The sequence below is a fragment of the Falco rusticolus genome, chromosome 3, assembly GCF_015220075.1.
Source record: "Falco rusticolus isolate bFalRus1 chromosome 3, bFalRus1.pri, whole genome shotgun sequence".
Lineage (NCBI taxonomy): Eukaryota > Metazoa > Chordata > Aves > Falconiformes > Falconidae > Falco > Falco rusticolus.
In genome coordinates this window covers 10871133-10898128 of record NC_051189.1, presented here as the reverse complement: position 1 = coordinate 10898128, position 26996 = coordinate 10871133, and the positions used below count along the sequence as shown (strand labels likewise).

The 26996-nt window shown below is 41.8% G+C and overlaps 1 protein-coding gene across 1 annotated transcript in view; it reads left to right on the top strand.

Moving 5' to 3' along the window:
* Positions 1–704: 704 nt before the first annotated feature.
* Positions 705–26996, top strand: part of FBXL7 (F-box and leucine rich repeat protein 7) — a 196276-nt gene continuing 169984 nt past the window's right edge. Inside the window, exon 1 of the mRNA XM_037381493.1 lies at positions 705–1267. Within this exon, the coding sequence (XP_037237390.1) occupies positions 1231–1267 (37 nt within the window). The 5' untranslated portion in view covers positions 705–1230. The remainder of the gene's footprint in view (positions 1268–26996) is intronic.

Here is a 26996-nt window from a genome sequence, read left to right as displayed (position 1 = left end):
TTGAAAAGCTTGTCTTTTGGGGTGAAAGAAGAAGCAACTGTTTAAAAAAGCTGAATTAAATAGGAACATTCCACCTCAAAGCACCAACCCTATAGGATGCTTGATTAACTAATTTAGGGATGTTAAACAGCTGGGTTTTTTCTTCGATGCGGTGGCAAAGGCCAGGAGCGATGCACAGTTGTTGAGTGCCTGCGGGAAGCCTGTTTGCCAAGGAGGACGCAGCCCGGAAAGCCGGGGAGGGGCAGGCAGACACCCTCCTCAGCGGCTGCCCCGTACCCCGGCGCCTTTCCGACAGCTCCGAGCGGCGCCGGGCGGGGGGCGCCAGGCGGGTGCCCGGCCCGCAGCGCCCGACCCCCGGGGGTGCGGGCGAGCCGCCTGCGGTGCCGCCCCGGCCGGCTCCCTGCGCAGCCCCCGCCGCAGCGGCCCCCGGGGCTCGGCCCCCGCGGGGAGCGCCCGGCAGCCCCCCGTCGGGGCACGGCCGGAGGCGAGCTGAGGAGGGCCGGGCCGAGGGGCTGGGGCAGGCGCTGCCAGGGGAAGGGCAGGAAGGCCGGGCCGGCGGCCCCCGGGGCGCTGGGCTGGGGCACGGCCGGCGGGGGAGCCCCCGGGCGGGCGCTGTGCCTTTAAAGGCTGGGGCTGGCTCTGGGCTCCGGCCTCCCTCCCTCCCCCCGGCCCGGCGGCGCTGGGCGCCGGGAGGAGGCGCCTGCCGCTAACAAAAGTCTGCGGCGGCGGCTTTCCCCTTCCTCCCTCCCCGGGCAACAAGTGGCTGGCGGCGGCTTCCCGGGGGAGGCGGCGGCGGCGGAGCGGCGCTGGAGCATCGGGGGAGCCCCCGCGCCGGCCGCGGGGCGGTGGAGCCTGCGCCCGGGGGCCGTCCCGCCCGTCCTGCTTGTGGATTATAACTGGAGCCGCCTCCCCTGCCCGGGCACCCCGGCTGCGAACCGGGGCGGGGAAGGCGTGCCGATACATCGCTTTTCTTACGCCCTCCCCCCTCCCCCCCCCCCCCCCGCTTTTTTTTTTTTTTTTTTTTTTTTTTTTGAGGGGGAAAGGGTGGGTGTCGGCCACCCGAGAAGACGCGGAGGAAGTAGTCCGGCTGCTTTGGACATGTCGCTGTGAAAACTCCTGGGGGCTCCCCCCCACCCCCCGGCCCCGATCCATCAGCCGCGGCCGCTCGGCGCCCCGCGGTGGAGATGCTGCGCGGCGGCGTGGGGAGGCGGCGGGCATGAGGCGGGCAGGATGGGCGCGAACAATGGCAAGCAGTGCGGCAGCGAGGGTGAGCGGCGGGGGGCCGGGAACCGCGGCGCCCAGACCCTTAAATACCCTTAACTATATTTGCTGGTTTTTGTGTGGTGTTTTTTTTTTTGTTTGTTTGTTTTTTGTTTTGTGGGTTTTTTTTTTTTTTTAAATGGATGGGAGGTAACTGCTGCCTCAATTCGTGATGCAGGGGCAGCGGTGGGGCTTAAAACGTAGAGGCAGCTCAGGGGTTATAGCAGCCTAACTCCGCTCAAAACTTCTAGAGCGCTCTTTGTAATCCTTTTCTACTTGTCTTTTATATCCCAGGATCCTTATATTATGCAGTATGGTATATGACTGCTTCCTGTCTGAACAGAAAGAAAAAAAATTAACCCCGGGAAGAGGAGGGGGGGAGAGTTAATGTTCTCCAGCTGTTATCCATAGATTATACTCCTGCAATTTCGCTTCAGTGAAACTTTAGTGGGCTTGGTTTTAGATATACAGGGCCTGATTCATTCTTGTGGAAACCTATTAGTCTCGCTGGAGTTGCATCAGGGATGAATTTCAGCTGCTTTGCTGGTGTGAAGGACTACTGGAACCCTCAGCTGGTGTCAGGGAAGCCAATGGCAAGTACAGAAAGTTTGTCTTCCTGCCAGCTAGTTTTAGGCTTTCTTTAACTTCTAGCTGTCTTGTATATGTGTTGCCCTGATACTATTTAGGCAACCGTATAGGATATATGTCTCTTCTCATAGTAGTGGGCAACAATATAGGATCACATCATCCCCCCCCTTTTTTTTTTTTTGTTGTTGTTGTTGAGGGTTTGTGGGTGGAGCGAGGGAGATGGTTCTGCTCGGTTTCTTGGGAGTCCAGAAGGCAACTGCCAAAGAATACACCTCTCTCACATCCAAAATATGCATGGAGATTGTGAAAAGGAAAGGGGAAAACCACCGCTTTTCGAACAGATTCTGCGGTTCCTTTCATTTACTGCCAAATGAGCTCTGCTTTCGGAAGAGTTGAAGTCAGAAGCTTTAAGCTAAAGATACTCTCATTGTTGTAAGGTCTCACTCGCTCAATACCATTGCTATTCTGCATAAACAGGGTGAACCTGGCAGTTGCAATCAAAGCCTCTTTGATTCCTCCTAAAAAGAGAAATCTGAGTTTGTCCCCAGAGTTGAAAGGTTCAGTGTTTATAGTTCTGGTCACTTGCAAAAAATCACATTGCCGAGGGGTGTTTAGCTTGATGATAGGAAGGCATGGCTGCATCCCTGAGCTTTCCCGTGAGATCAGAGGACTGCTTGCTTCAATTAATGCACAATTTTGGGGGAGGAATGTGATGGACGCTGAGTCTTCTGCAGCCATCGGTGAAGTAGAGGAGAGCTTTACTCTTCCAGAACTACCTGTCAGGAACAGTGAGGAAGAGGAGGATTGGTGCAATTAGGGTATTCTTAATTAGTTCACCTCTTTCCTCCAGTCAGAGTGGAGGTTGGATCCTGGGAATGCAGACCACATGTGGCAAATTAATCTTTGCAGTACAGACCGTTACCTGGGTTAAGAAATAGGTAGAGTACTAGTTTAAAAATAAAAGACAGTTCAAATAAATTAAAAAAAAATCTCCAAACCCCATGGCCGAAACGTTTATGTTTAGGTAACGTGTCCCATGAACCATTAGTGTGCTTACAGATCTGGGTTTCCTGGCAGCTTCTATGCAGCATCAATTACTGTGAAACTTAGAAGCTTTTGTTTGCTCCTTTCTTTCTGGGTGATGCAGAGGAGAACAAATCTAAATCTGATAAAGCGAGGCCTTTTTTTCATAAGCTGCTGGGGCTTTTGGTGCCTTTGACAACTGAACTGCTTAATTGCCATACAAAGGTGCTTCTTAATGGGAAGTGATTATGACCCCAGGTGGAAGGGTAGCACTCTGAGGAAACACCCGATCGCTGTGTGCTTTAAAAGCAACCGAAATGTCTGGGTTGAAGTTCACAAAGTGGCATCTGTGGTTAGCTATGTGGCACATACTTCTCAGCATAGTGGGCTTTGTAGGTTAACACTGTACTGTGGCATGCCGTTTTAGGGGTGGAGAAAAGTACCTTTGTTAGCTGAACTTCTTCAATGCTGTTTTCTCATTTGCTGCTTGCTAATATTTTGGGTGAGATTTTGGAACGACAACTGCATATTATTTTTAAAATGGCTGTTTTTCACGCAGCCTTCCCATCTGCTGTGGAACTGTGGAATGCCATGAATTTGCCTTAATTGTTGTTCTCATCTCAAAGCTGAAGAGATACATTAGGGCAAGGATAACTCCTATTCAAAATGCCACTTTGGAAACATTCGATAATGTTAATTACTGGGAAATTAGGTTTTGCACAGATTGTTACATTGTTACACTTGCAGGTATTAGGCAATGCTTTGAAATTCACATAGACACGGTGTATGTCAGTATCAAGCAGCTGTCTGAGTGTTTGTGACTGATCAGGTAAACTACACGGTACTGCCTTTATTTATTTGCTTGTCCAAGACTTTATGGAATAGAATTTTATCAGAAGCTACAATTGTCATGCTAAGATGGAGAGTTGGATGCTTGAAGAGTCTAAATTGGATTGTTTACAGAGTTTGCTGAATAGTTCCTGGCACCTTTGAGTATATCTGTTTTCCATAAATTTAATTTTCTAAAAGAGGCTAAAACTTGCTGTGAATGAATCTTAAATGTGAATAAAATTGCTTTTCTGAAAAAATGTCATGCAGATGGATTATGATCACAACACCCATGTAAAAAAAAAGTACACTAAACTTTGTCTACAGGAGTTTACCTCTTTTTAAAAGTAAATTATTCCATACAAGTTTATTTTCCTAGTTTTCATTTGGCCTTAGTCAGACTATTTCTGAAAGCTTGTTTACCTAGAGAAATATGGAGCCTGAGGTTTCAGGCTTAACATAGTGTGCAGTAGATTCCAACTGAAGTGTTAAAGCTTGAAATTAGTCTTTCTGAATATGTTCTAGCAGTCATATTTGAACAGCACGGCTGAAGCTAATAGATCACTGGAGCAAGAAATCCATTTGATCATGGAGCAGTTCTTGTAAGACTTTTGCTTCTGCGGTAGAAATGTATCATCAGTTACCTTAGCAAGAGTGCTTATCTTTGTCCTTCACTTTCTTGCCTCAGGGATACATAATTTGTTTTCTGTCATTGATTTAGTTCTTTGCTTGATTTTTAAATAAGAGGAGACATGCATACCTCATGTCTGATAGCAGAAAGAGCAGCCTGTTGTAGAAGCTATGAGAAATCAGGGGGTTTTGTTCAAGGACCTTTGTTAAAATGTATTGCTAAAGAGAATTGAAGCTGAGCAAAGAAGGCAGTATTCATCATCACTGATGAGGAGGCCGAACTGAAGTGGATTGCACTTTATTGCTGAGTTATCAGACACCTAGGCAGCTGCTGTTCGTACTTTGCTGCTCATGGTGTCTGTAACAGTTCTGCGCAGGATAGCCTTGCGTGTGCTGGGTGTGAGGCCAGTTGCGTGCTGGCTGTAGAGCCTGTGTTGGAGTGGGTAGCAGCTGGCATTTACCTGCTTTCTTTGGGAAAATGTGACTGAACGCTGTCCCTCTTAGCACCCAAGACAGTTTGGCATCCACAACACGAGGGCTTTAAAATTGCAAGCTTCTGTTTCATAACGAAATTGGCTTTGTGGCATGAGTTGGAGGAGCAGTTGGTGTTCTTGCATATGAAAGGAAGCTGTGGCACTGAGGTGGGATGGCTGCTTTACAAATTAACCATAACTTTTCAACGCTTGTCTTCTTCCCAAGTGACTACTTCATTAAATTGCGAAACCTGAGAAGCAGTCAAATTTGAAAGCAGCTAAATAATGGTACAACATTTTGACGATACCTATGTTCAGACCTCATGAAGGGGTGTCTTTTTAATGAGTCAACTGTCCAGATTGCTGCAGTGGTTGATAAAACTTCCTTTGAGTATCTCCTGCGCTATCTCCTTCCAGAAGCTGGTCTAGAGAGGGTTGGTGACAGCCTGCAGCAGCTAAAATGTATCATGAAAGACTTGATATAACACAGGAGCCTGGTCAGAGGATGGCAAGGGAAAGATAGATGAAATGGTAGCTTAGGCAAGGAAATCAACATCCTTCCCGAATCACAAGCCTTGCTGACAAACTTCTTTTTTTTTTTTTTCTTTCTTTTTGAATCCAAATGTTTAATTTGGGAAGATTTAAATGGAAACTCTTTGGGGATAACTTTAACTCAGTCCTGGTTTTGAAAACATCCTTTCTCCAAACTTGTGGCATTTTCTAGTCACATACCACTTGGAGGGAGAATTCCTGTGTAGATCCCAGTGTCCGCCTAATATAAGTGCCAGTGCAGAAACCTGCCTACGTTATGGGATATAGTTGCCACAAAGCACAGGCAACACGATTCACAAAGGTGGCTTTAACTATGATGTTGTGTGAGCTGGTGTACAGTAGCTGAAGCTTTCTAGGGATTGCCAGCATGTAGCACTGTGGTGAAATGGGTCAGTCTGTGTTTACTCTGGATTAGGTTACTCTTAAATCCCTCCCTTCAGCAGGGAGAAATGGTTAAGATCTCCTTTGTGGACCTACTGTTTCATACTTGTGTCCTCTTTCTTGAGGATGCTGTTGAACACAGTAACTCCTTGTGAATGCTACCTTTGATTTCAGACTAGGTCTCTCCTAATTCAGTGATGGCAAGTGTTTTAAGACACCAGATGTTGTGTATGGAAATCTTTTTAAATCCAAAAGTTCTGTTATTCAGAATCTATAGACTTTTGTGTAAGTGTAGGTTTTGTTTCCCCACAAGGTGTTGGTAGGTTAATTTCACATGCAGTGCTTATGTCAGGTGTGAAGAGCAGTGTAATGTGGTGGTCTTGCACTAGAGAAATGGTGTTAGTAATGGGTGAGCTATTTTGTTTAGAGTTGAATGATAATTGTTTACCAATGGTTTATGCTAACCACTAGAACCTGTGGAGCCCGACAGGATATTTTAATGAGGGTAAGGGAATGTGAAAGACAGTAAATTAGCTTTTAGTGAATAATTTAATTACAAAATTGTGAGCTCCTCCACCCCTCAAGGTGTCATCTCTGTGCATCGCGTTTTCAGTGGCAAGGCCAGTTTTTGATTCTGGTATTTATCTTTTTCCACTCCATGAGATTCCTGTAGTCAAGTGAAGTGTCTCATCAAGTTAGGTGCTAAACGGCTCCTAGGCTGTGCAGTTTTTTCCCTATTTTGTTTTGATGTCCGGGTTGCATTTACACATTACTATCTGATGTGTTAAATGTGAAGTTTAGTGTATAGCGCTTACCACTATCTTCCTTGCTGTTCTGCCCATTCCCAGGTGTTCTAAGGAGATAATATATCTTGCTGCTCTTGTAGAATTCTTTGTGTGTGTGTTCTAGTTTGGCTAGTCTTCTCTCATACACCTCCCCAGTGCATAATAGCTGCAACTGAACCATAACGCTCTCCATAGCACTACTGTAAATATTACAGTGCTGCTCAATGACACTTTTTGTGTTGCACTTATTTATGTGATTGTGTTCTGCTTTCTGGTGCTCGGCCATAGTTGATTCCTGCATTTTATCTTTAGCTGGATTCCACTTTGCTGCATTGAGGGAGTTGAGACTTGCCTCGTAACAGCAAAGCTAGGACAGGAAATACAGTGGCATTCAAAATGCCAATCCTTCAAGCAATGTTGATTTTTAAAAGTGAATTTGCACTCTGACAGTGGCCAACTGCTGCTAACCAAAAGTAACCTTCATAAATGCTGCTTATGATATTCTTTTTAATGTAACTTTCAACTGAGCAACGCAAAAGGATTGTGTGTGTGTGTATGTTTACTCGGTTTGGCTCCACAAAGTAAATTTACTCGAAGCTCAGTGCTTATGTTGCTGCTTGTTGTCCAGATCACATGGTGGGGCAGAAGAAGGGTTGAACGCAGCACTTAACTGAGCTGCTGTGCTGCTTTCAGTTTCTCGTAATCCAGAATTTTCTTTCTTCAAAAATGAACTGTGTATGTGTGTATGCAGACATGTGTGTGTATATATATATACACACACATAGAGTAAGAGATTTGTGGGGGATTTAGGCTTTAAAAAGTTGCTAATGTTACCTGTAGTTTCATAGAAAGCAGAACTTAGTGGCTCACACGCATGTTGTTTCATAAAATGTTACTCTCCCATAAAATGCTTATGGGGGAAGGTAGGGTCCCTTGTTTTATCATTATTACTTTGTTAATAGGTATAAGCTAACTAACTGTACTCTAGGGAGTTTGACTTGGATGGTTGCTTCAACCTGGTGCAAGATTAACTGGATGGTCTTTCTTTTGTACGTTAAAAAAAAAAAAAAATGGTTAACTGAGTGCCAGTCAGAGGCCTGAATAAACTTTGATGCTGGTGATGCATGACATGGAAAGCTTCCATCAGACCCCTCCCATCTAACATAGTAGGAGCCTAGGACTTGCACGTCCTAGTCCTTTTACCCGCTCCCCACAGGCAGGGAAGGAAATGAGATTGTTTTGGTAACTTTCCTAAAATAAGGCTATTTCTGTTCTTTTGAAAGAAAGTCCTTCTACCAAACTGGACTTCATAAAATCAAAGCTGAAGTTGATACTATGTGATTCCTTGTGGAAAAGTACCAATGTGTATTCAGAACTGGGTACATGGGTTTAAGTCTAAAGCACTAACCCCCAAAGTCTCGGCACTTTCTGGAGTTTTCGGTCCTCTGGCTACTTCTGGATTTCTCGCTTCTGTGAACAATTCCTGACTAGGAACTGGTTTGCTTCTTTGTGGGTCTTGTTTGTGTTAGGAAAGCAATGGGCAGGAGGCAGTGCATGATATTTGAAGGCTGAATACACAAGTGGCTTATTTCTGCTTGTAGTCAGCTATGTCTGTATTCTTTAATACAGGGCATGTGCTTTGCTAAATTAGGACAACTATTTCATTAAGGAGTAAAATCCTTCAAGACTTGAAAAACAGTTGGTGGGCTGCCTATAGAATCTGTTCCTTCTTCATAAGGAAAAGAAATATGCTGCATTGTCCAGGTGTACAGATGTACAACTTGTGATTGGATAGATATTCTGCAGGACTTTGTTACTCAAGTAGCATTTAAATTGAGTACTAGTAGTGTTGCTGTATCTGACCTTGGGGAAAAGCTATTAGTTCTGTTGGATCATAACCCTCACTTCAGTTCCAAGTCTGCCTGTGTGCCTTCTAGCACAGACACCACATTAAGAACAGGTTTTTTGGAAGACCTCTTTGGAGGAATAGAAGCATAGAGGAGCTGCTGTCAGCTCAGTGTTAGGCTGTAGGTCATTAAAGAAGAGTCCCCGTTACCCTAGATCACGCCTCTTACATGTTTGCTCCTGTGGTACCTGTCTGTTCATACAGAAGGAGAATTCAGCAGGGAGCATGGGCATTTTTCTCAAGTAATTGTTAGTCTGTGTATTGACCAAAGCAAGGGTCTTTACTCCAAGAAGCTCTAGAGCAGAAACAAATAGGAGTAAATTGTGCTGATCAGAGAAATGCTCTCCTATATATTCTACATGGAGGTGTGAAGAAGCGCTGTTGTGATTGTGTTATATAGACTAAACCTGCAGGAAAGCTTGGAATAGGAACAGTTTCAAATATTGCCTTAAAGGAAAGGCTTGAGTTGGCTGTGTTTGAACAAATATTTAAGGAAAAGTTTCCAACTCCATGCCAGTATCCAAATTCAACAAAAGTAAATTCTTGGCAAAGTAGATCTCTTCACCGTATATACTTCTGTGACCTCTACCTTAAGTAAACGGGGGAAAAATTGTTGGGTCATTTTTTCTTCTCTCTCTCTTTTTCCTATATGCATTTCTTACACCCCACCAAGTTGAAACCCATGTTGGAAGATGGACCATGTTGTCCACGCAAATGGGTATTTAACACACATCTATGTTTGTTTGAATTGGGTAATTACTGTAGGGAACTGCATGGCATTGGGAATTTTTTTTCCTTCCTGTGCTCAACAGTACTGTTTGCTGCAAATGCAATGCCAGGTTTTGTTTATGTGCGTGACTTTTTAGACAAATCTAGAGCAGTGTATCAGTTATCGGTCTGATTTTAGTGGATCTTTGTTCAGCAGGAATGGGTTTTTTTCTAACATATCTGTTTGCAGAATTGAAATAGGAAAATGCATGACACAGCAACTCGAGTTCAGAAACAGGTGGCATAGTGACTCTTGAGCTGAGTCATGTAGTTAGACTTGCGTTGCCATCATATCCTTGCCTTAATAGTGTGTGTGGTTGTACAGTACTAAACTTGGAGCTCTGTGTTCCAGGCAGGCTGTGCTGGTAAACTATTCCCAAGACCCTTCTTGGAGTAAAGAAAGAAACAGGAAGCCCTCTTTCATGCCCCTGTTTTGAATCAGGAAATACCTCTCTCTGAAATACATAAATTTGTCAAATGAGCATCTTAAATCATGGGATGCTTTTCTTTCTTGGTGATATGTGTACAAACGTGTGTAATAAATGTAGGAATACTATACTGAAGTCTTCTCAATTAGCATACTAACTTGGAGGAAGGTGTTTTACTCTTGAGGAAGATCATTTTCATTAACAAATTTTCTTCTCTGTTCCTGTAAAAACACTAATGAAATTTTCAGATGATATTATAAAAGGACCGGTTATGTGGTCAGATTTGTTTGTTTGCTTTCTTAAGAAAGAAAAAAGGAGAAGCCAGAAACACTGGCATAATATCAGTGGATGTTAACTAGGAAGAACTCCTTTAATCAAGAGTCACACAGGCCTGTTTGACATTGAAAGGAGAATTTGGATTAAGTAGTTGTCTCGTTACAAGTGTAATCTTGTCAGTTCATGGGCATCCCAGGCTTTTATTGCCTGTATGACTGCGTGCATTGTGTAGAAGCAGGCCATCTTTCTAAAGCTCTGATGTTAATTTGTTCCCAGATTGCCCACAACCCTCTTTCTGTGTGTGACTGCATGGTATAGAAGAACTTGGAGTTTTTTTGCTTAAATGGTGTAATAATTGCTTAACTAGTATTTAATTTAAATCCTGTCCTTGAGAGAAAGTACAGCTGTTGTGGGGACTGATGAGCAGAAAGTACATGTATATTGGAGAGCTCCTTAGAGTGCTTGTGGTTCTTATGAAACATGTCGTTTTGTCACTGGCACAATAATGGTAGTACTTGACCTAGCTCACCGCTGGAGTGTAAGACAAAAAGCAACAGCTAGTCAACAACAGAAGTACTGAACAGATCACCTTTTCTGTAGTACCTAGTAAAGCATATTTCTATTCTCCATATTCCATTTGCCTTTTCTCTGACAGTTTGTAAGGAAGTTGCTTGTGGCATCAACATAGAATAGTTTGGGTTGGAAGGGACCTTTAAAGGTGACTTAGTCCAACCCCCCTGCAATGAGCAGGGGCATCTTCAACCAGACCAGGTTGCTTGGAGCCCTGCCCAGCCTGACCCTGAATGTTTCCAGGGATGGGGCATCTACCACCTCTCTGGGCAACCTGTTCCAGTGTTTCACCACCCTCACTGTAAAAAATTTCTTCCTTCTATCTAGTTTGAATCTACCCTCTTCTAGTCTAAAACCATTACCCCTTGTCCTATATACTACAGGCCTTGCTAAAAAGTTTGTCCCATCTTTCTTATAAACCCCTTTCAAGTATTGAAAAACTGCAATATGGTCTCCCTGGAGCTGCCTTTTGTTCAGGCTCAACAACCCCAACTCTTTCAGCCTTTCTTCAGTGGGGACGTGCTCCATCCCTCTGTTTTTGTGTCCCTCCTCTGGACTTGCTTCAACAGGTCCACGTGTCTCCTGTGCTGAGGGCTCCAGAGCTGGACACGGTACTCCAGGTGGGGTCTCACATCATTTCTTTTAAACTAAGATGATGGAAACAATAAGCTATTGCTGAAATATGTGGTGAAATTTGTTTATATTATACTACTATGACTCATCCTTTCAGAATTTTTGGAACTTTAGGATTTACTAAAATAGATATAAATAAAAGCCTTTTAGTAGAAGGATTTCAATTCCAGTTAGCCATGCTAGCATTAAGTTGAAAGTAACAGTATGCTCTCTTATGTCAAGAAGATCTAGTAGCTGACCTTCCTCCCTGAGCTGATGTTTGATTGTACTCTTTTTGTAGCCAACAAGCTTGAAAATCCCCATCTGTCTTCAGCAGGGTTTGAGAACATAGGTGCTCTTATGGCAGAGCTTCTTGCTGAGGAATTGCTCTCTTGTTCTGGCATAGTAGACTGCCAGTGGAGATCAGTACAGGCAGTAAAATTTACATTAGACCATTTTCAATGAACTCCTGGCCATAACTCAATGTCATCTTTAGAGCCCGAAGTATGCAAACTCACAGACTGGAAATGACATCTCTGGAGATCTCTAATCCAACCCACTGCTCAAAAGAGAGTCACTTAGAGCAAGTTGCCCAGAACCATGTGCAGTCAGATTTTTGAGCACCTCCAAAGATGGAGACTGTACTCAGTCACCTGTAGACTAAAAAAAAACAACCCACAAAACCCCAACAAAAAAATTTATTATGTTTAAATGGAAGTGCTTATATTTCAGTTGGTGCCTGTTCCCTATTGTCTGTTCACTGGCTGTCAGTGAGAAGAGCCAGGCTCTGTCCTTACTCTACTTTCTCTCCTCTCTAGGTACTTATACACATCGATAAGATTTTCCCTGACCCTTCTCTTCTCCAGGGTAAATTGTCCTGGCTCTCCAAGTCTGCCCTTGTGTGTCAGACACTCCAATCCTTTAATCATATTTGTGGCTCTTTGCTGGGCGCTCTCCAGTGTGTCTATGTCTCTCTTGTACTAGTGAGCCCAGAACTGGGCCCAGCACTCCATACATAGCCTCACCAATGCTGAGCAGTGAGGAAGGACCAACTCTCTCAATCTGTGAGCAATGCTTCCTGCCGACGATGCAGGCTGGGAATACAGTTGGCCTCCTTTGCTGCAAGGCCACACTGTTGGCTCATGTTCAGCTTGGTGTCCACCAGAATCCCCAGATCCTTTTCTGCCAAGCTGCATTCCAGCTGGTGATACCTCCCCAGGTGCAGGATTCTGCACTTCCTTTTGTTGAACTACCTTCCTGAGGCTCTTGTTGGCCCATTTGTCATCTTGTTGAGGTCTGTCTGAATAGTAGCAATGCTTTGGTGCATCAGTCACTCCTAGTTTTGTGTCATCTGTGAACTTGTTGAGGGTGCACTCTGTCCCATCATTCAGGTCACCACTAGGGTTGGAGCTCCAGCTGCACTTCATGCTGCTGATCACAACAGTTTGACCTTGGCACATCAGTCAGTTCTCACTGTCCATTTAGCTAGTCTGTGCTTCATCGGTTTGTCTGTGAAGGTGCTGTAGGAAACAGAGTTGGAAAGTCTTACTGAGGTCAGGATAAACCACATCTGCTGTACTCCTCTCATCCACTGAGCCAGTTGTTTCATTATCGATGTCTGACAGATTGGTCAGGCATGATTTCCAGTTATAAATCCACACTAGTGATTCCCTATCACCCTTTTGGAAATTTTTCTGTCACTTTTCCAGGACTGAGGTGAGGCTGACTAGCCTTTGACTGCCTAGATTGCCCTCCCTGCCCTTCTTGAAGATCAGCGTGATTTTTGCTTCTGTCTAGTCCTCAAGAACCTCTCCTGATTGCCATGACCTTTCTAAGATAATTGAGAGTGACCTTGCCATGGCGCTGGCCAGATCAGTCAGCCCACAGAAGTGCATCCCATCAGGTCTCATGGATTTATGTCTGTCCAGTTTGCTTAGGTGTTTCCTAACTTCATCCTCCTGTACTTCTATTGGTTACTTCTGCTTACAAAAGGTACTACCAGGCTTTCAGAAGCAATAGAGTTCAAGTGTAGCAAGTTCTGGCAAGTGTCGAGGCTGTCTTACAGTAGTTAAGTGTCTCTAAACACTGCTCTGTAAACTTGTGTCTACAGCTGGTTTGGAGTTTTTCAGCTATGATTTATTTTTACCTTATTAACATTTTTTTTAAAAAAAAGTCTTCTTCATTTCCACTGTATAAAGAAACTCACTTTTTCTCAATGACTATGCTTTCTCTTGGCAAAGAACAGATAAAATACAAGAATCCTCCTAAGAGTTGTGGTGGTCAAATCTGGCTCTGGGTTTTTTGTTGCTGTTTCTGGCAGCATAAATGGTCTGTGCTTTTATGAAAAGCTTCTCCTATGGAGTTTTGCTTGTTTCAGAAGGAACAGCTGGCCCAGGATCACTTTTTTTTTTCTTCCCTTGCAAATGCAGATTGTGACTTCAACTAATGAAGAAGTTATATTTGTGTTAATTATGGTAGGAAATAATTTCTGTAGTTTTCAAGTTGATGTAGCTATGACTGCTAAAAATACTTAACAGTAATCCATATTCTGCTGATGTAAAGATCTGCTTCTTTCCACATATTCCAGAATTGCATCAAAAAGGATTTAAATCCCCTATTTAAAATATGGTGTAAGGGATATGGTCATATTCAAGCTTAGAAGAAACTGTTTGTATTTCATTCACTTATGAAAAATGACTGTCTGAAATTTTCTTCTTAAAACAAAGAACGATCATTACCAGATGACACAGTTAATTTTTAATGCTCTAAAGTGCTAGTAGATAATTCCCAGTTTAGAATCTTCTGTTTAAAACTGAAGCCATGTACAACACAGCATTAGATGTAGCAATACCCAAAGCATGATACTTGGCAATGGAATTTACGTGTTGGTATTAGTACTGAAAAGCTACCTTTAGGTTAATTCACCTGCTAATAAATGCTCAAGGAGTAATGTTCTGTGTGGGAGAGGGGGTAACTTTCTGGAAAGATGAAAGGCTAAATGGCCTGTGACACAATCAGACTTATGAAAGATAGTGGGAGCAGAACTGTGTCCACAGGGCCTGAATTAAACTGTTCAAACATAAAAGATTTTAGAGGTGACATTTTTAAAATGGTTTTTCTTTCCATTTGTATGTATAGAGTATGCAGCATAGTCCAGTATGAAGTTTTTTTTGGCATTCATTAGGCACGAGCCGAATATTTTGCTTATGCCTTCATTTCTCTTGGGAAATTACTGCTCTTTATTCCCCCATGGGTGTACCTTTTGTTGCACTGTGTGGTTGTCTTTATGAAGAAACATGAATACTTGTTGTGGGTATTTATTTCTCTTGCCAGGAACTGCTGGAACAAAGGTGAATGTGAGATTTCCTCTCCCTCAAACAATTACTGTTTTTTTCCAGCTTTGACTCTGGTTCCGGGAGGTTCTATGAGAGAGCGCTTTGCTCATATCTGAGAAATTATCCAACTGTGAATGGGCTTACAGTTTATCAAGAGGTAGCATCAGAATTGTGAGTAAGGGGAAGCATTAGTATCTGTTTGGTTGTCCAAGAGCTTATTCATTGAAATATTGTGTGCGTGTTTAGGGCTTTGGTAACGATGTAATTTGCTTCTCACCATGAAAGTACGTAGTATGTCAAGTTGTATTTCTGTCTCTGAGACCTGAACTGGAATAACTGCCCAGCATCTTAAAAATGGTACGTATTTCTTCAGTTGTGGGTTGGCTAACAAAGTGGAATTGAACCACCTTATTGCTTACCGTGTTTGAGCACAGGAAGAAATGTTGGCAGCGGAAGCTGGACACAAGAGAATGCTGCAGACCCATTCCTTTCTGGGTTTCCTGCTTTCAGTTTGCCAGGCCTCAGTTTCTATAGAAAATAAATTTATGCCATTCTGTAGATAAGATCTCGTCCTGCCCTTCCCCCTGCTGTGCCCTTCTCTGAAGTGTAGGGTTTCTTCATTAAGTCCCTACATGAGCAAAAACATTCCTAGAAAGTGAAGTTTGGCTTCCACAGGATTAGAATCTAAACCAGAACAAGCCTGGTCAGACACAGGAGCCTTTCACGCAGCAGAGTTGGCTGTTAGTGGTTGTGTGGTTTGTCTGTTTGTGCCTTTTAAGCGCCAATTAATCCTACCCGTGTTTTCCTCGATTTTCCTCCTAATTGAGGTATCGACACTTGGCTGAAAGGAGTGTGGTAGGTAGGACACAGAGCCTAGTCTTTTCATGAACTGAGTCATACTGACAACTGCCTTGTTCCTAATGCTAGCCATCCATGGTTTTGAGGAAATGTAAGACAAATTGCAAAGGATTCTGAAAATTTAGGAGGTATTTTTGAGCCAAGGCCATGTCTCTAACTATACACTTGAGAGAAGAATCCTCACACAGTCTTGCTTTAACCCTGTAGATGCCAGATTATGGATAGCAAGCGGAGTGTGGACAAATTCCCTATATAATCAGAACCACTAATTCTTCTTTTTCTTTATTAGTTGAGTAAATCATGTATTTACCAAGCGCTGAAAATGGTAGTGCTTGGCCATGGGGCAGCCCTATGCAGAGAGCCATCAAGTCTGCTGGCTTATACCCAAAAGCAACCATTTTGTACAAGATATGCCCTTTATCTCGCATGGTGAATTTTTCCAGTAGGTAGCATTCTCCAGAAATAATGAGCGCAGTCTAGTACAAAAACTCTGTAATGGATACATCAGGCTCACCTATTGGTACGTAGTAACCTAGCCCTGTAGCCCTAGACGGCTGGTGGGGAAGCCTGGTTTATCTACCCAGGTAAGGAAGGGCAGGATGGGGAAGGGGGTGATGTCTCCAGAGTTCCTCAGGCTTTCACACGAATCCTTAACTAGTAGGCAGCGTGGCTGCACTTAAACAAGTGTGCTCTGTTTTATTTTCAGTTTTACATGATAGCTGCTTTTGGTCTTTGTTTTTGTAACCTGCAGCAGTGTTGGAGGTGCAGGATGAGCAATGTGAGAGCTCAATGGTAATTGCAAAGAATTCTCAGGGTTTTCATTGATTTCTAATCTGCTTTGATTTAGCATACTCTCCAGAAATTCTATGATAATCATGCAATTCTACTCTGTGATACCTTTGCACTCAGCTTTTCCCAACTGTCCCTCAAATCCTCTGCAGTTCCTTACCTCTCTCTAGAACCTTTCTCCAGGAGGAAAAAGTATACATAACTTCTTCATAGGTCTTGCATGTGCTATACGTCACCTGGATGGGATTTGATCTGAGGTTCCATAGTGTCCAATGAAAAATCTCTTGTTAAGAGCAAGAACTGCTACTGTCCCTCTTTCATACTCATAGGTTTGGATGCCTGTTGTCAATACAGATTATTGCTACCTAAATCAAGTAGTGTTGTAGGAGAATTGGGCCTGCTGTTTAGCTGGTAGTAGTCGATGTCAGAACTAAGACTAACAAAACTTTCCATCTCTTCCCTGCTTTAGAAATGGTTTCTACTCTAAGTTGATTTGAAGATGAAGATTGCCACCCCCCACCCCCCCACCCCGCATTTATTGCATTGTAACAACATATGCTGTTCCAATGTGAGGAGTTTTCTGCAAAACTTTCTTTGTAGACTTGACAATAGGAGGTTTCAGAAAAAAAATTAAACATAATCTCAACTATATTTTCTAGACCCTTGAGTCTTACAGCTGAAAGCACAGAGGTGGAGTTGCAGTGGAAAGGTGTGTGTGTATTTAGAAGATCAAGCGAAAAATCTTTCCTGGACCATTCAAGAGAGGTTTACTGGTACCCAGTAGAAGCTTCTCTTCAATTAATAAAAACATCCTTTGAGTGAATGCCTTACAGATAGCAGGTCAGTCTGTTTCACTAGTGAATCATCTAGTGAACTGATATGTTTCTGATTTTAACATGCGTGTGTTTGGGTGGTAGAAAATGGTGGAAGATTAGCCGATTACATGTAGTATTCGGTGCTATTCTCTTCTATAGCAATATCAAAATTGAGTTTGCTTCAGTTTTGAGAAAGGAACCTTATCTCATGGTATGGCTGAGCCTATTGACTTTGGAACAAGAGTCTACTGCTTTTTTTAAATGGGTACTTTTTAAAAAAGGACTAAATATCTTTTTTCTTTTTTAATCATCCTTCATGATGGAACCATGGAAAAGTTAAAAAACAAACAACACCACCTTGATATTCTATTTAGGTTTTGCATTTGCCTGCAGAAGAGCTGAAGTCCTGTGTTGGTAATATCAGGACTGCAACGTGAGTAATACATTTTGGACTTCTGTGAAGCTGTGTGATAAGAATAGAAATACCTGGACAGTAAAATTTTTTAGGAAGAGTTTTAGAAGGTCAATGCATATAATGGAGCTGATGTGTGTTCATACTATGCAGTGCTGTTGATATTCTGGCCTTTTAGTTTTACAAAGTAGTGCATTTTAAAAGAAAAAAATTGCATTCATAACTAAACTTTTAAGCCCCTATTTTTTTCTTAGTATACGTGCTAAGTAATGGAATTTCTAAAACTTTAAGCTCCAGAATTCTGGGAAGAATCCTCAAAGTAGTTTTCAATCTGGTTCTAGTAAAATGGCTTTGAAGAGTTAAGGCTGAAAATACAATTTGCGGTGTTCTGTGATCAACATCGACCTTTGTGATTTAAAATGGTGGCTTATTTCTGAAATACTTTATCTGAGTAGTGGAAATATGTTGTTAATTTTTTATTGAATATTCTGTATTCTACAATATTCCGATAGCAACAGTCAAATGTACTAAGTTGTACCTAAGAAAAAGCTCAAACAACCCAGCACAAATTATGCGAGAATTAAATGCGTGAGAAGACTGGAAGGCAGACTCACCGTCCCTTCCTTGAGACTGTCCAGCCCACATCAGTTACACAGGAAAGTCATTCAGGACTGGCTGTCTTCTGAAGTGTATCAGTGGAGCCTTGATAACTTTAGTTGCCAGCAGATCAGAAACCAATGCTATGCATTTTTCATAAACAGTTTTCTGTGATGGTTTTCAAACTTTGGCAGAGAAGGAAAAGAAATGCCCTCTGACTTCCTTTTATGTGAGACTGAGAAACAAAGAAACTGGCAAAATCTGTACTCTTCATCAGATATGCTCATTTTCAACTCTGATGGGTTTTATGTAGGTGTTCTTCTTTTCACCAGTGTTGTCTGTTTTTTTAAAGGAAGTTTATATCCACACATATACACTTTCTTAGTATGAAAATCTTTAGTAGTACCTTCATTAAAAGCAGAATGTGATTTTTTTTTTTAATGTATTCAATATATACAAACAATGCTAATGCTTTGTGTTAATCTCTCTTAATGTAGTACATTGAATTGAGACTGTGAAATGTGACAGCCCTTGGGGTGTGTGTGTGGGTTTTTTGGTGTGGTGTTTTTTTTTTTTTTTTGTAGGGCTATTCCCTTTGGAAAGTTGGAGAACTAAAATATGAAAATTATTTTATTGATGTTATGTATTCTTAGTTTGCTGCTCAGACGAGACACCAGATGCAGTAAACTGGGTATTCCCTTGGGATTTTTTGGTGGGGTGTTCTGTGGTGGAGGATACAGCGATGCTGCATCTGATCAGTGGCAGAGCAACACCTTTAAAGTGGAGCTGTGCTATCATAACTTTTGTGAACTTAAAAAAATGTATTGCTGTCTTCCATTTACTAAAGGACTGACTTATCTTTCTCTTTCCCAGTAGGTAAAAAGAGCTAGAGTAGCTTAATGTCATCTTTCCTCTTTGGTTATAGTCCAAACCACCTCAAATATCTGGCATATCAGGCAGCCCTTCAGTGCTTTCTAAGTTGGGAAGAGTACCGCTGGTTTCTTTTTTTTCTTGGAGGTTGACTCTTTGCAGGAGAAGTAAGAAAACTTCTCTGAAGAGATCACGTCAATTGTGAGTGGTAGATGGACAACTCCTCATATTTTGTAGTTGCTTTGCCACTTACACTTCAGAATAAATCTTCATGTAATGGATTTCTGGTTTAATAAAGTTGTACGGATAGATAACACCGTTTAGAGAAGTGACACAAAGGCTTTCAGAATTCTTTTTAAAGAAAGCTTGCCACTTGAATTACTTCCTGCGCTGTCTTGCAGTGTGAACTGCTACAGAGCTCTGCAGCAATGCTGGAACAGTTAAGATTAGGTAAGAAAGATTTTCTCATTTTTCCAGGTAGGGCTTTGAACGTTTGAATGAGGTTAAAAAAAGAACAGGTAATGAATCCATCCAGAAGCTGCCAAAGGAATTTAAGTTTGTAATTTTGGGTCAAATCTGGTATCGCTCCTTCAAGAGCTGCCTTTCAAATTCTCTCTGCAGCTGAAAGCAAACCTCAATCTAAGATCGGTCTGGATTCACATTATTGCATTCTGAGACACAAACATCACTGATTGTTTCCTAGTACTCTGATCCTTGGGTTCACCACTAATCCTGTTGCCTGCTGCTCTCTTGTCCAACAACAGTTCCTCATAGTTCAATGGCTGTCTTCAAAGTAAATGAAACCTTGGGTATGCTCCCATGTGGAGATGGTTTGCTGACTGCAACTGCTGCTTGACTCTGCAGCTCAGGTAGTGTTTTATTCTGCACTGGTGTAGTTCTGACTGTCCAGAAGTGTTTAACATCCTGAAAATTTTTTTTCTTGCGCCTCCTAATCCCATTTGAATAAATTGTGACGTGGCTTAGAAGCTATTCTTACCTTGTTTAGTGGCACAGTTATCTCCTTAGATGATAGTAAGTATTTGTCCTCTGCTGTGTAGTTTAAGGAGGAGTGTGGGAGAGTGGGCACTGCAAGGGCTTGTGTTGTTTTGAAAATGCTTTTTGGGATCCAGACAAAAAGTAATGTCTGGAATATTTCTGTTTATTGTCTGTGAGAGGCACAGGAAATAAGAAAGGCCAACAAAATTATAGCAGCCAGCAAACTCCTCTGAAGCAAAGGAAAATTTAGGAGCGACAGAACTGGGCTTTGCTGCCCACTTGGTCTCTGTTGCACATTTCTCATAAATCTAGTGACAGAACTGGATCAAGGCTCCTTCATTCCAGAAAAGCAGAGGGGGAAATGAAGCCAGAGATTCAGAGCCAGATTACTGAGTAGAAAAGGGAGAAACCTCTGTTTTGCAAAACCTCCTGACTCTGTAGGTGAGCTCTCAAGTAGGCACCAGAGCTGCAGACAAGTCTGTAGGCAGGATTTTCTTCCATTTTCACTTAGTAGAATAAATGGCTTTGATTTTCCTTTTGCTAGTTAGGAGCTGCAGATGGTAGTGGAAGATGCTAAGGACAGATGTTCTGCCTAAGTGTGAGGAAACTGATGTAAAATACTGGATGATCCTGTACTGCCTTGACTAATTGGGAATCTCCAATCTTGGGAAAACTCTATCTCTGTGGCTCTAAAGATAAATGACCTACCAGGTCTGCAAGTTCAAGGCAAAGTTTTTTGGCCTTCTGGTTTTTTGTAGCCTTGAACTGTTCGATTTTTAGGTTAAACAGATGCATAAACAAAAAAATAAATGTAAAACTTAAACCTGGGCAAGTGGCCATAGTATACACACTAGAGTTTCTGCTTCTTTGAATGTTTAATGACAATAAAATAAATTATTATAAAGTACTTTATGCCTCATTTGTAACAAAGTAACACTTTTCTCTTAAAATGTTGTTGCCACATGTGTGGTGGAAAAATGCTATTTAGACTTTACTTTTGGTTGATACTAACCTCAAACAGTGACTGATTCCTTGGGATTAATTGGTGTGCTTCCTGCTAACCCCAAACATGTACTTGACCTGTGAGAGTGTGCTGCTGTGGGACTGCTTGCCTTCCCTGTGACACGTGGGCATCTGAGATTGTCCTTCAGAGCAGTACTTTTTTGCATGGCTTTCCATCAGGGAGAGACTCTGTGTGTTGTGCTGTTACGTTTCTGTCATGGAGTTTAACACTATTTTTTGCTCTTATCTTAAGAAATACTGCACTTTGTGGAGCTGATGCTCATCTCTCAAGACGGAGCACTCAGGGTTTGTATAGTGACTATGTGTGTGTCCAGCGATTTCATGTTTTAAATTAAAATCTTAATGGCAGTTATAAACAGTGGCAGAAGTAGGAACTGGAAGAAAAAGGCTGTATGCACAAGGTTTCTCTCTCAAGGCGTTGGAAGTACCTTTGCCCAGAGGCTGAAATAGGTGTACTGGCTGAAACAAGAGATCCCTCTGGCCTGGTTCCTATCCTCCACAGCAACCCTTAGCGAATCCCAAAGTAAGAATAGTTTATATGAAATCACACGAAAAGTTATTTGACAGAACCTGAAAGCTAGAATTCTTTTCTTTAGGAGTGGGACTGATATCTGAAGCAGAAATGAGATATGTAGGTGCACTTTTCTTGTTAGCTCTTCACTGCTACTTATTTGAAATGTTACAGTTCTACTGACTGCAGTAGTCAGGAGAAGTAAAAAGCTGTGGTCATATTTTGTGTTCAAAAATGAAAGCCTGCAAACTGTGATCACGCATGCCTATGCTTACCTGAAAATGTTTGTTTCTGACACCTTGTGGTTGAGCCCCACAGAGCAGCAGCAATGTGAGAAATTTCGTTAGGGTGAGCCTGTTTTTTTCCTTGCTGTATAATGCTGCTTTTCTAGCTTTACTCCAAAAGCGCAACCTTGTTGTGTGAAAATGTATTAACCTAGTTGAGTGAATTCCTCCTTTCAAGATGATAAAATTAATTGAAGCTCCATGAATTTGTGTTGAACTATGAAGGACCGTTCTAGGGTTCTGGAATTTCAATTTTGTCACGTGTATAGTACATGCCTAAGTATTGGATTTATGGACCATAAGAACTAAAGCTGCCTTTTTCCAAGCTTTTTTATTTTTCCTGCATAAGCATTTTTATTGTTCATCTGTTTTCAATAGCTCTCAATAAGGGATGGGTTTTACAAAACATTTTTACAGTAAAAGCTTTGAAGCATATCGTTGCTTGAGTTCATCTTACCCTGAAATAGCTTTTTCTCAAATACTTTGCCGTATCACATGGGACTGCTGTAGCTCCAAGCCCTGGCTTGGACTTGATGGGTCTGACTGGGGCAGCTTTCACTGAGAGTGACTTTGTCTACAAGTCTAAGCCTCTGTTTGCATGCAGAAGGCATGCTTGTTCTTCTGGAAGTCTCTACTTCAGAACACTGAGACTACCTTTAATACTGAGGGTGAGCACATTGTGAGAGCTAATCTACCAGCTCTGTATAGCTATAAGCCCTCTTAATTTTAGTTTGGTTTATGTGGGGAAAAAGACATTTTCAAACATAGTCTGTAATGGTTTCATCAAGTCAGATAAAGTACCATTGGAGAATCCATTTATTGCTGCTATAACAGTCTAAACTGAGATTCTCATCCATGTAGAAGCTTTGCATCAGAAGAAATGCTGTTGCTATTGGGCATAACTTCAGCAAAAGTTTTGAAGGTTGATCTGGCCTGTGAATTTCAAATCACTTGCGCAGAATTCCTTTATGGACTTGAAGCCATTCCAGGGATTTAAGAACAGGATTGTGAAGCCTATGTTTCCTTCTTGGTAAGGATAGAACACTGGCAAATGGACACATTTACTATCTGTGATTATTGGCTGAATCCTGCAAAAAGCAGATCTTGTAGCTTGATAACAGCTCTGACTGAAAGCTGCATAACTTGCATGTCTCTCTGTTTGTAATTATCTAATCCTGCTTAGGCTTGCTTATCCTGAACCCTGTTTTTTTGTATGGTGAGCATTTCCTGCAATACAGGACTAATATAGGACTGAGGTTCTTTCCCATCGCAAGGTAGAATGCTCCATATCTGAACAAATGTCTGGTAATAATGGCTTAATTTTTTCTGACTTATTCTGTAGGTCATATTTCTCTTTAGACCGAATGAGCACAGTTGCTCTCTCCTGGACTATACTCTTCAAAGGAGAATGCCAAGCGCTCTAAATACTTGGGTACTTTAATAAACGATGAATTCTGTCTGCATCTGCTGCTGTTCTCCATGGAGTATTCTTGTTATTGGCCTGGTTGTTCATTTTTTGTGTCTTCTGGCAGTAACAGCTCCTGGTAGCTGGATGTCAGATACCCGCAGGCATGTCAACATGGCTCTGCTTCCCATGTTGGGGAATCTGTGTTAATGCTCTGGCTTAAACAGAGCAGCCATGTCCTGGAAACACCAACTGTCCGGTATGCCATGGCCCTCCCCATCCTAGATTAGCAAGCAGCTCTACAAGGTGATTAAAGTTGAGGGGAACCCACTTCAGGAAAACTTGTTCTGCAGAAGTTTAAGCAGAGAGGAAAGTTAAGGCTGAGGAATTTTTTGATCAACATGTGTTGAAGTTTAGGTATACTGCTGATTACGCAATTCTGGAAATACAGAGGCAATCCAACTAATTATTAGTTAAATATCAGGTCTTTATTAAAAGCCAAAGTACTTGCATGATTCACCAGTCATTGATTCATATGAAAAAAATAAAATAGATGTTTTAATAAAAACCACTATGGGAATTGTCAAGCTAAGTTCCAAAAATTTAATAGTAGGATGTGGCTCTTACTTCATACACAAGTCCAAAATTGTTAAGAAACACATGGAAAATGACAGCCTCAGTAGATAGAACAGTGTGCTCCCAGTGTGGCTAGGTCTTCAGAAATTGTTCCAAGCAGGCATTGAGACTTCCTGTCATGAGAAAATCAAGGTAAATACTTTGCTTGTTTTTAACAGCAAATTGTATAAATTCTTTTCTTTTCTGCTTAGTTGTGCCTTCTGTTAGAGGGTCCAGGCATTGAGGCTTGTTTTTGTCATAACTTTTCTGTTTCTGTTCATATTTTTGTACAAATCATGTGCAGCAGGTACAGGACCCGGAAGATTTAGCAGTCTGCCTAGGCTGGTTAAGACCTCTGCTATTTGAGCTAACAGTTGTCTGTGTTAAGCCCTGATAATAAGCTGCTGTTATTCCCAGGGGTTTGCTTTTTCAGTCTCACAATGGAGCAATGCATCAAATACCGTCTAGTAATCATGGTTGCCTCTCTTTTTTTTTTTTTTTTTTAATATGGTTTTGCTTGCACATCAGGATGTTGATATGGGTAACTACATGGACTCCAGTATTCACAAACGTGTCAGAGTCTTAGTCTGTCTTAGTATGTTTTTCTGAAGCAGGTCTGCTAGGCAGTCAGAATAGTTACAGGGAACATTTAGCAGTCATTGCAACAGTTTTCACTTCCATACAGGTATCCTTGGGTAGCTTTTAATGCGAGTGGTGTTGCAGAGCTCCTAAAGGATATGTAGACTGTGAAGTCATCGTAATACTCTCAGTAGTTGGCAAATAGTAGTAGCCTGGTTATGGTTTAGAAAGGTCTGCCTAAAAATTGCTATCCTTTAATGAAACTACCAGAAATGAAACTACCTCTGACATGAAAGAAAAATAAGCATATAGATTCTTTATGTTCAAAATAAAACTTGACAATGAACGCGAAGGGCCATCGTTACCACTTCTGAGTGAGTTTGGAAACCTGGTAGGGAATGAGTGACGTGAAGCTTCTACTGTGACTCGTCATAGCTAGAAACTTAAATGTTTCTTTAAGAATCCTGGATGAGATGTAAGTACTAATTGAAAGAATATAGGTATATTGTGAGGTACCCAAACAATGTATATCACTTACCAGTACATATGTAGTTACACACATTTTTGATGAAGGGAGATAGGAGGAACTTTCTGAGGTGAGATCTGACACCTCTACCTTGCTGGCCCCAAGTGGTGTAAATTTTTGTGTAGGCAAAAGTGTTTCTTTGTTTTAATTCAGCTGTGCTCTGTCTTGCCTGCCTTCCACAGTACTTCTCTTTACTCTGGACACAGCAAGTTAGTAGTGGTCTCTGATGGAAACACATTCCAGAAGCCTCATCTAAAACGCAGGTGTACAGAAACGTGTTTAAGGGTCATAAGTACTCCCGTTGCCTCTTGCATACTTATAATGGAAATTACTGGCGTAGTCCTAGCCATGACCCAGGAAATACAGTTAGTATTTTTTCTAACAGATGGAGAAAAATAATCTGCTGTTATTAATCTTGACAGTAGAAATTGTGTTTGCAATGCATACCAGCTTGCAAAGGTGTCTTTAACTGTGCTTTGAAATCTTTATAGTTGTATGAATGTTGACAGCCTTGAGGTAGCTGGATTTTTGTCTTCCCCTTCCCCCCCCCCCTTTTTTTTTTAAGCCTGTCTCTTCAGAGTTCAAAATTACTATATAAAAGAACTTAAAATCTAATATTTCATATGGGATTAAATTTGAAATTGTTTGCTACTGTGTCCTATAGAAATCCAGTCTTGTCATGCGAACAATTTATAATACCATGCTGTAGCTATTGTATACAGCAGAGAAACTTTTAAAAGCTTCCCAATTCCCATAAAGTTTCATTTGAATATGCAGTGTGCTTGTAAAGACAGTCCAACCTCATATCTTCCCCATATCTTCCCTGTAAGGTACCTTGTCTGGAAACTGCTCTATTTAATGTGTTCTCGTGGCCAAACCTACAAAGTTTTTTGTACATTTGGAGCACTACAGTGTTTGTATACCAAGATCAGGTATTCTTGAGAATGTGGTTAGACTTTAAAAAGTAGCTTGACCTTCATAGCGTTTCAGTTATTTTAGCTGGAGGTATTATTGCTGTTACCAGTTTGTCTGTATTTTTTTAATTTTGTTGATGGAGTTTGTTTTTTTGAGGGTGCTTAGCTTTCCATTTTTAGATGTGCCAGTAGGAGTCTTAGTTGACTAACTTAAAAGTTCAAGTTCATTTTTTTTATGGGGTTTGACCATAAATCAGCCCTATAAATCTTTACTTGGCAACTGTTACACTATTTTTAATTGGATGGTAAGAAGATTGGTAAAGGGAGAGGAGACCTTTGAATGGATCTGTCACATACTTGGTGTCTTACTCCTCCTTTTCTCTCCAAATCCCACCAAAGAAAGTTTAATGGTTGATAGTTCATAGGTAGGAAGCTGTAAGGTTTTGTAATGCTCATGGTAATGGTTGTTGTTATGTGGAACATGATGCTACTGGGTTATGTTTTCTTTTTGTCTAGTTGAATTTTAGTGTAAAATTTTATCAAAGCCAAACCTACCATCAGTTTTGGTTCCTTAATGAAGGGAAGCTCTGCCTTAGGGTTTTTTTATGTTCAATGCTTGCTTCAGCAAGGGAGTGCATCTTCAAAGGACAGTGTCTTTCCTACTGGCCAGTACCTGCAGGGTCATTGCAGCTCTTTGCTGCCTTATCTCCTTTTCCCCTACCACCAGTAGTCCCTGCAGACCTGTCTCCTGGGATGAGGCATTAGCCTCTGAGTGTGCGAGTGCTACTGCCATTGTAGTCCAAATCTTCTCAAGCAGCGAGGCCAGCCTGTGCAGATCCTGCCTGTCACAGGCATTTCAAAGGCTTAAGGAAACAAGAGTCACATGCGGTTTGTCTGTGTAACCCTTCAGCCCTCTTTCAGAATCCCCTTGGTGCCTGGGGTGCTGATCTGCTGTTGTTGAGGGCCAAAGATCCCTTTACTACAGGGTAACAACTGCAAAGAAACCCAAAACTTACAGCTGCACTTCTCTGGTAGCCTTTCAGGTTGGGAAGCAGATGGTGATGGTTTAAGCAGAGAAGGAGAAATTTAAGTACTCGTTGGGAAACAATTGATTCGGGTAGTTGGCTTGATTTTCAGCTTCTTCAGTTCTGTGCATTTCTAAAAGCGAGAGATCAAGTAGAAAAGTTAAATGTGAACTCAGACGAGAGATGCTATCTTGGCAAAGGAGGGTTGTTTCTAGTTGAAATATAAGATAACTGATTACATCAAGTGCATTAGCCTTGGCTGTGTAGGTTTAATTAAATCCTCTGGTACAGCTGCCTGTTGGGGGGAAAAGTGGGGACTGAAATGAGGTTGTCTTTGAAGGAACAAAAGCCTGGCTGATGTG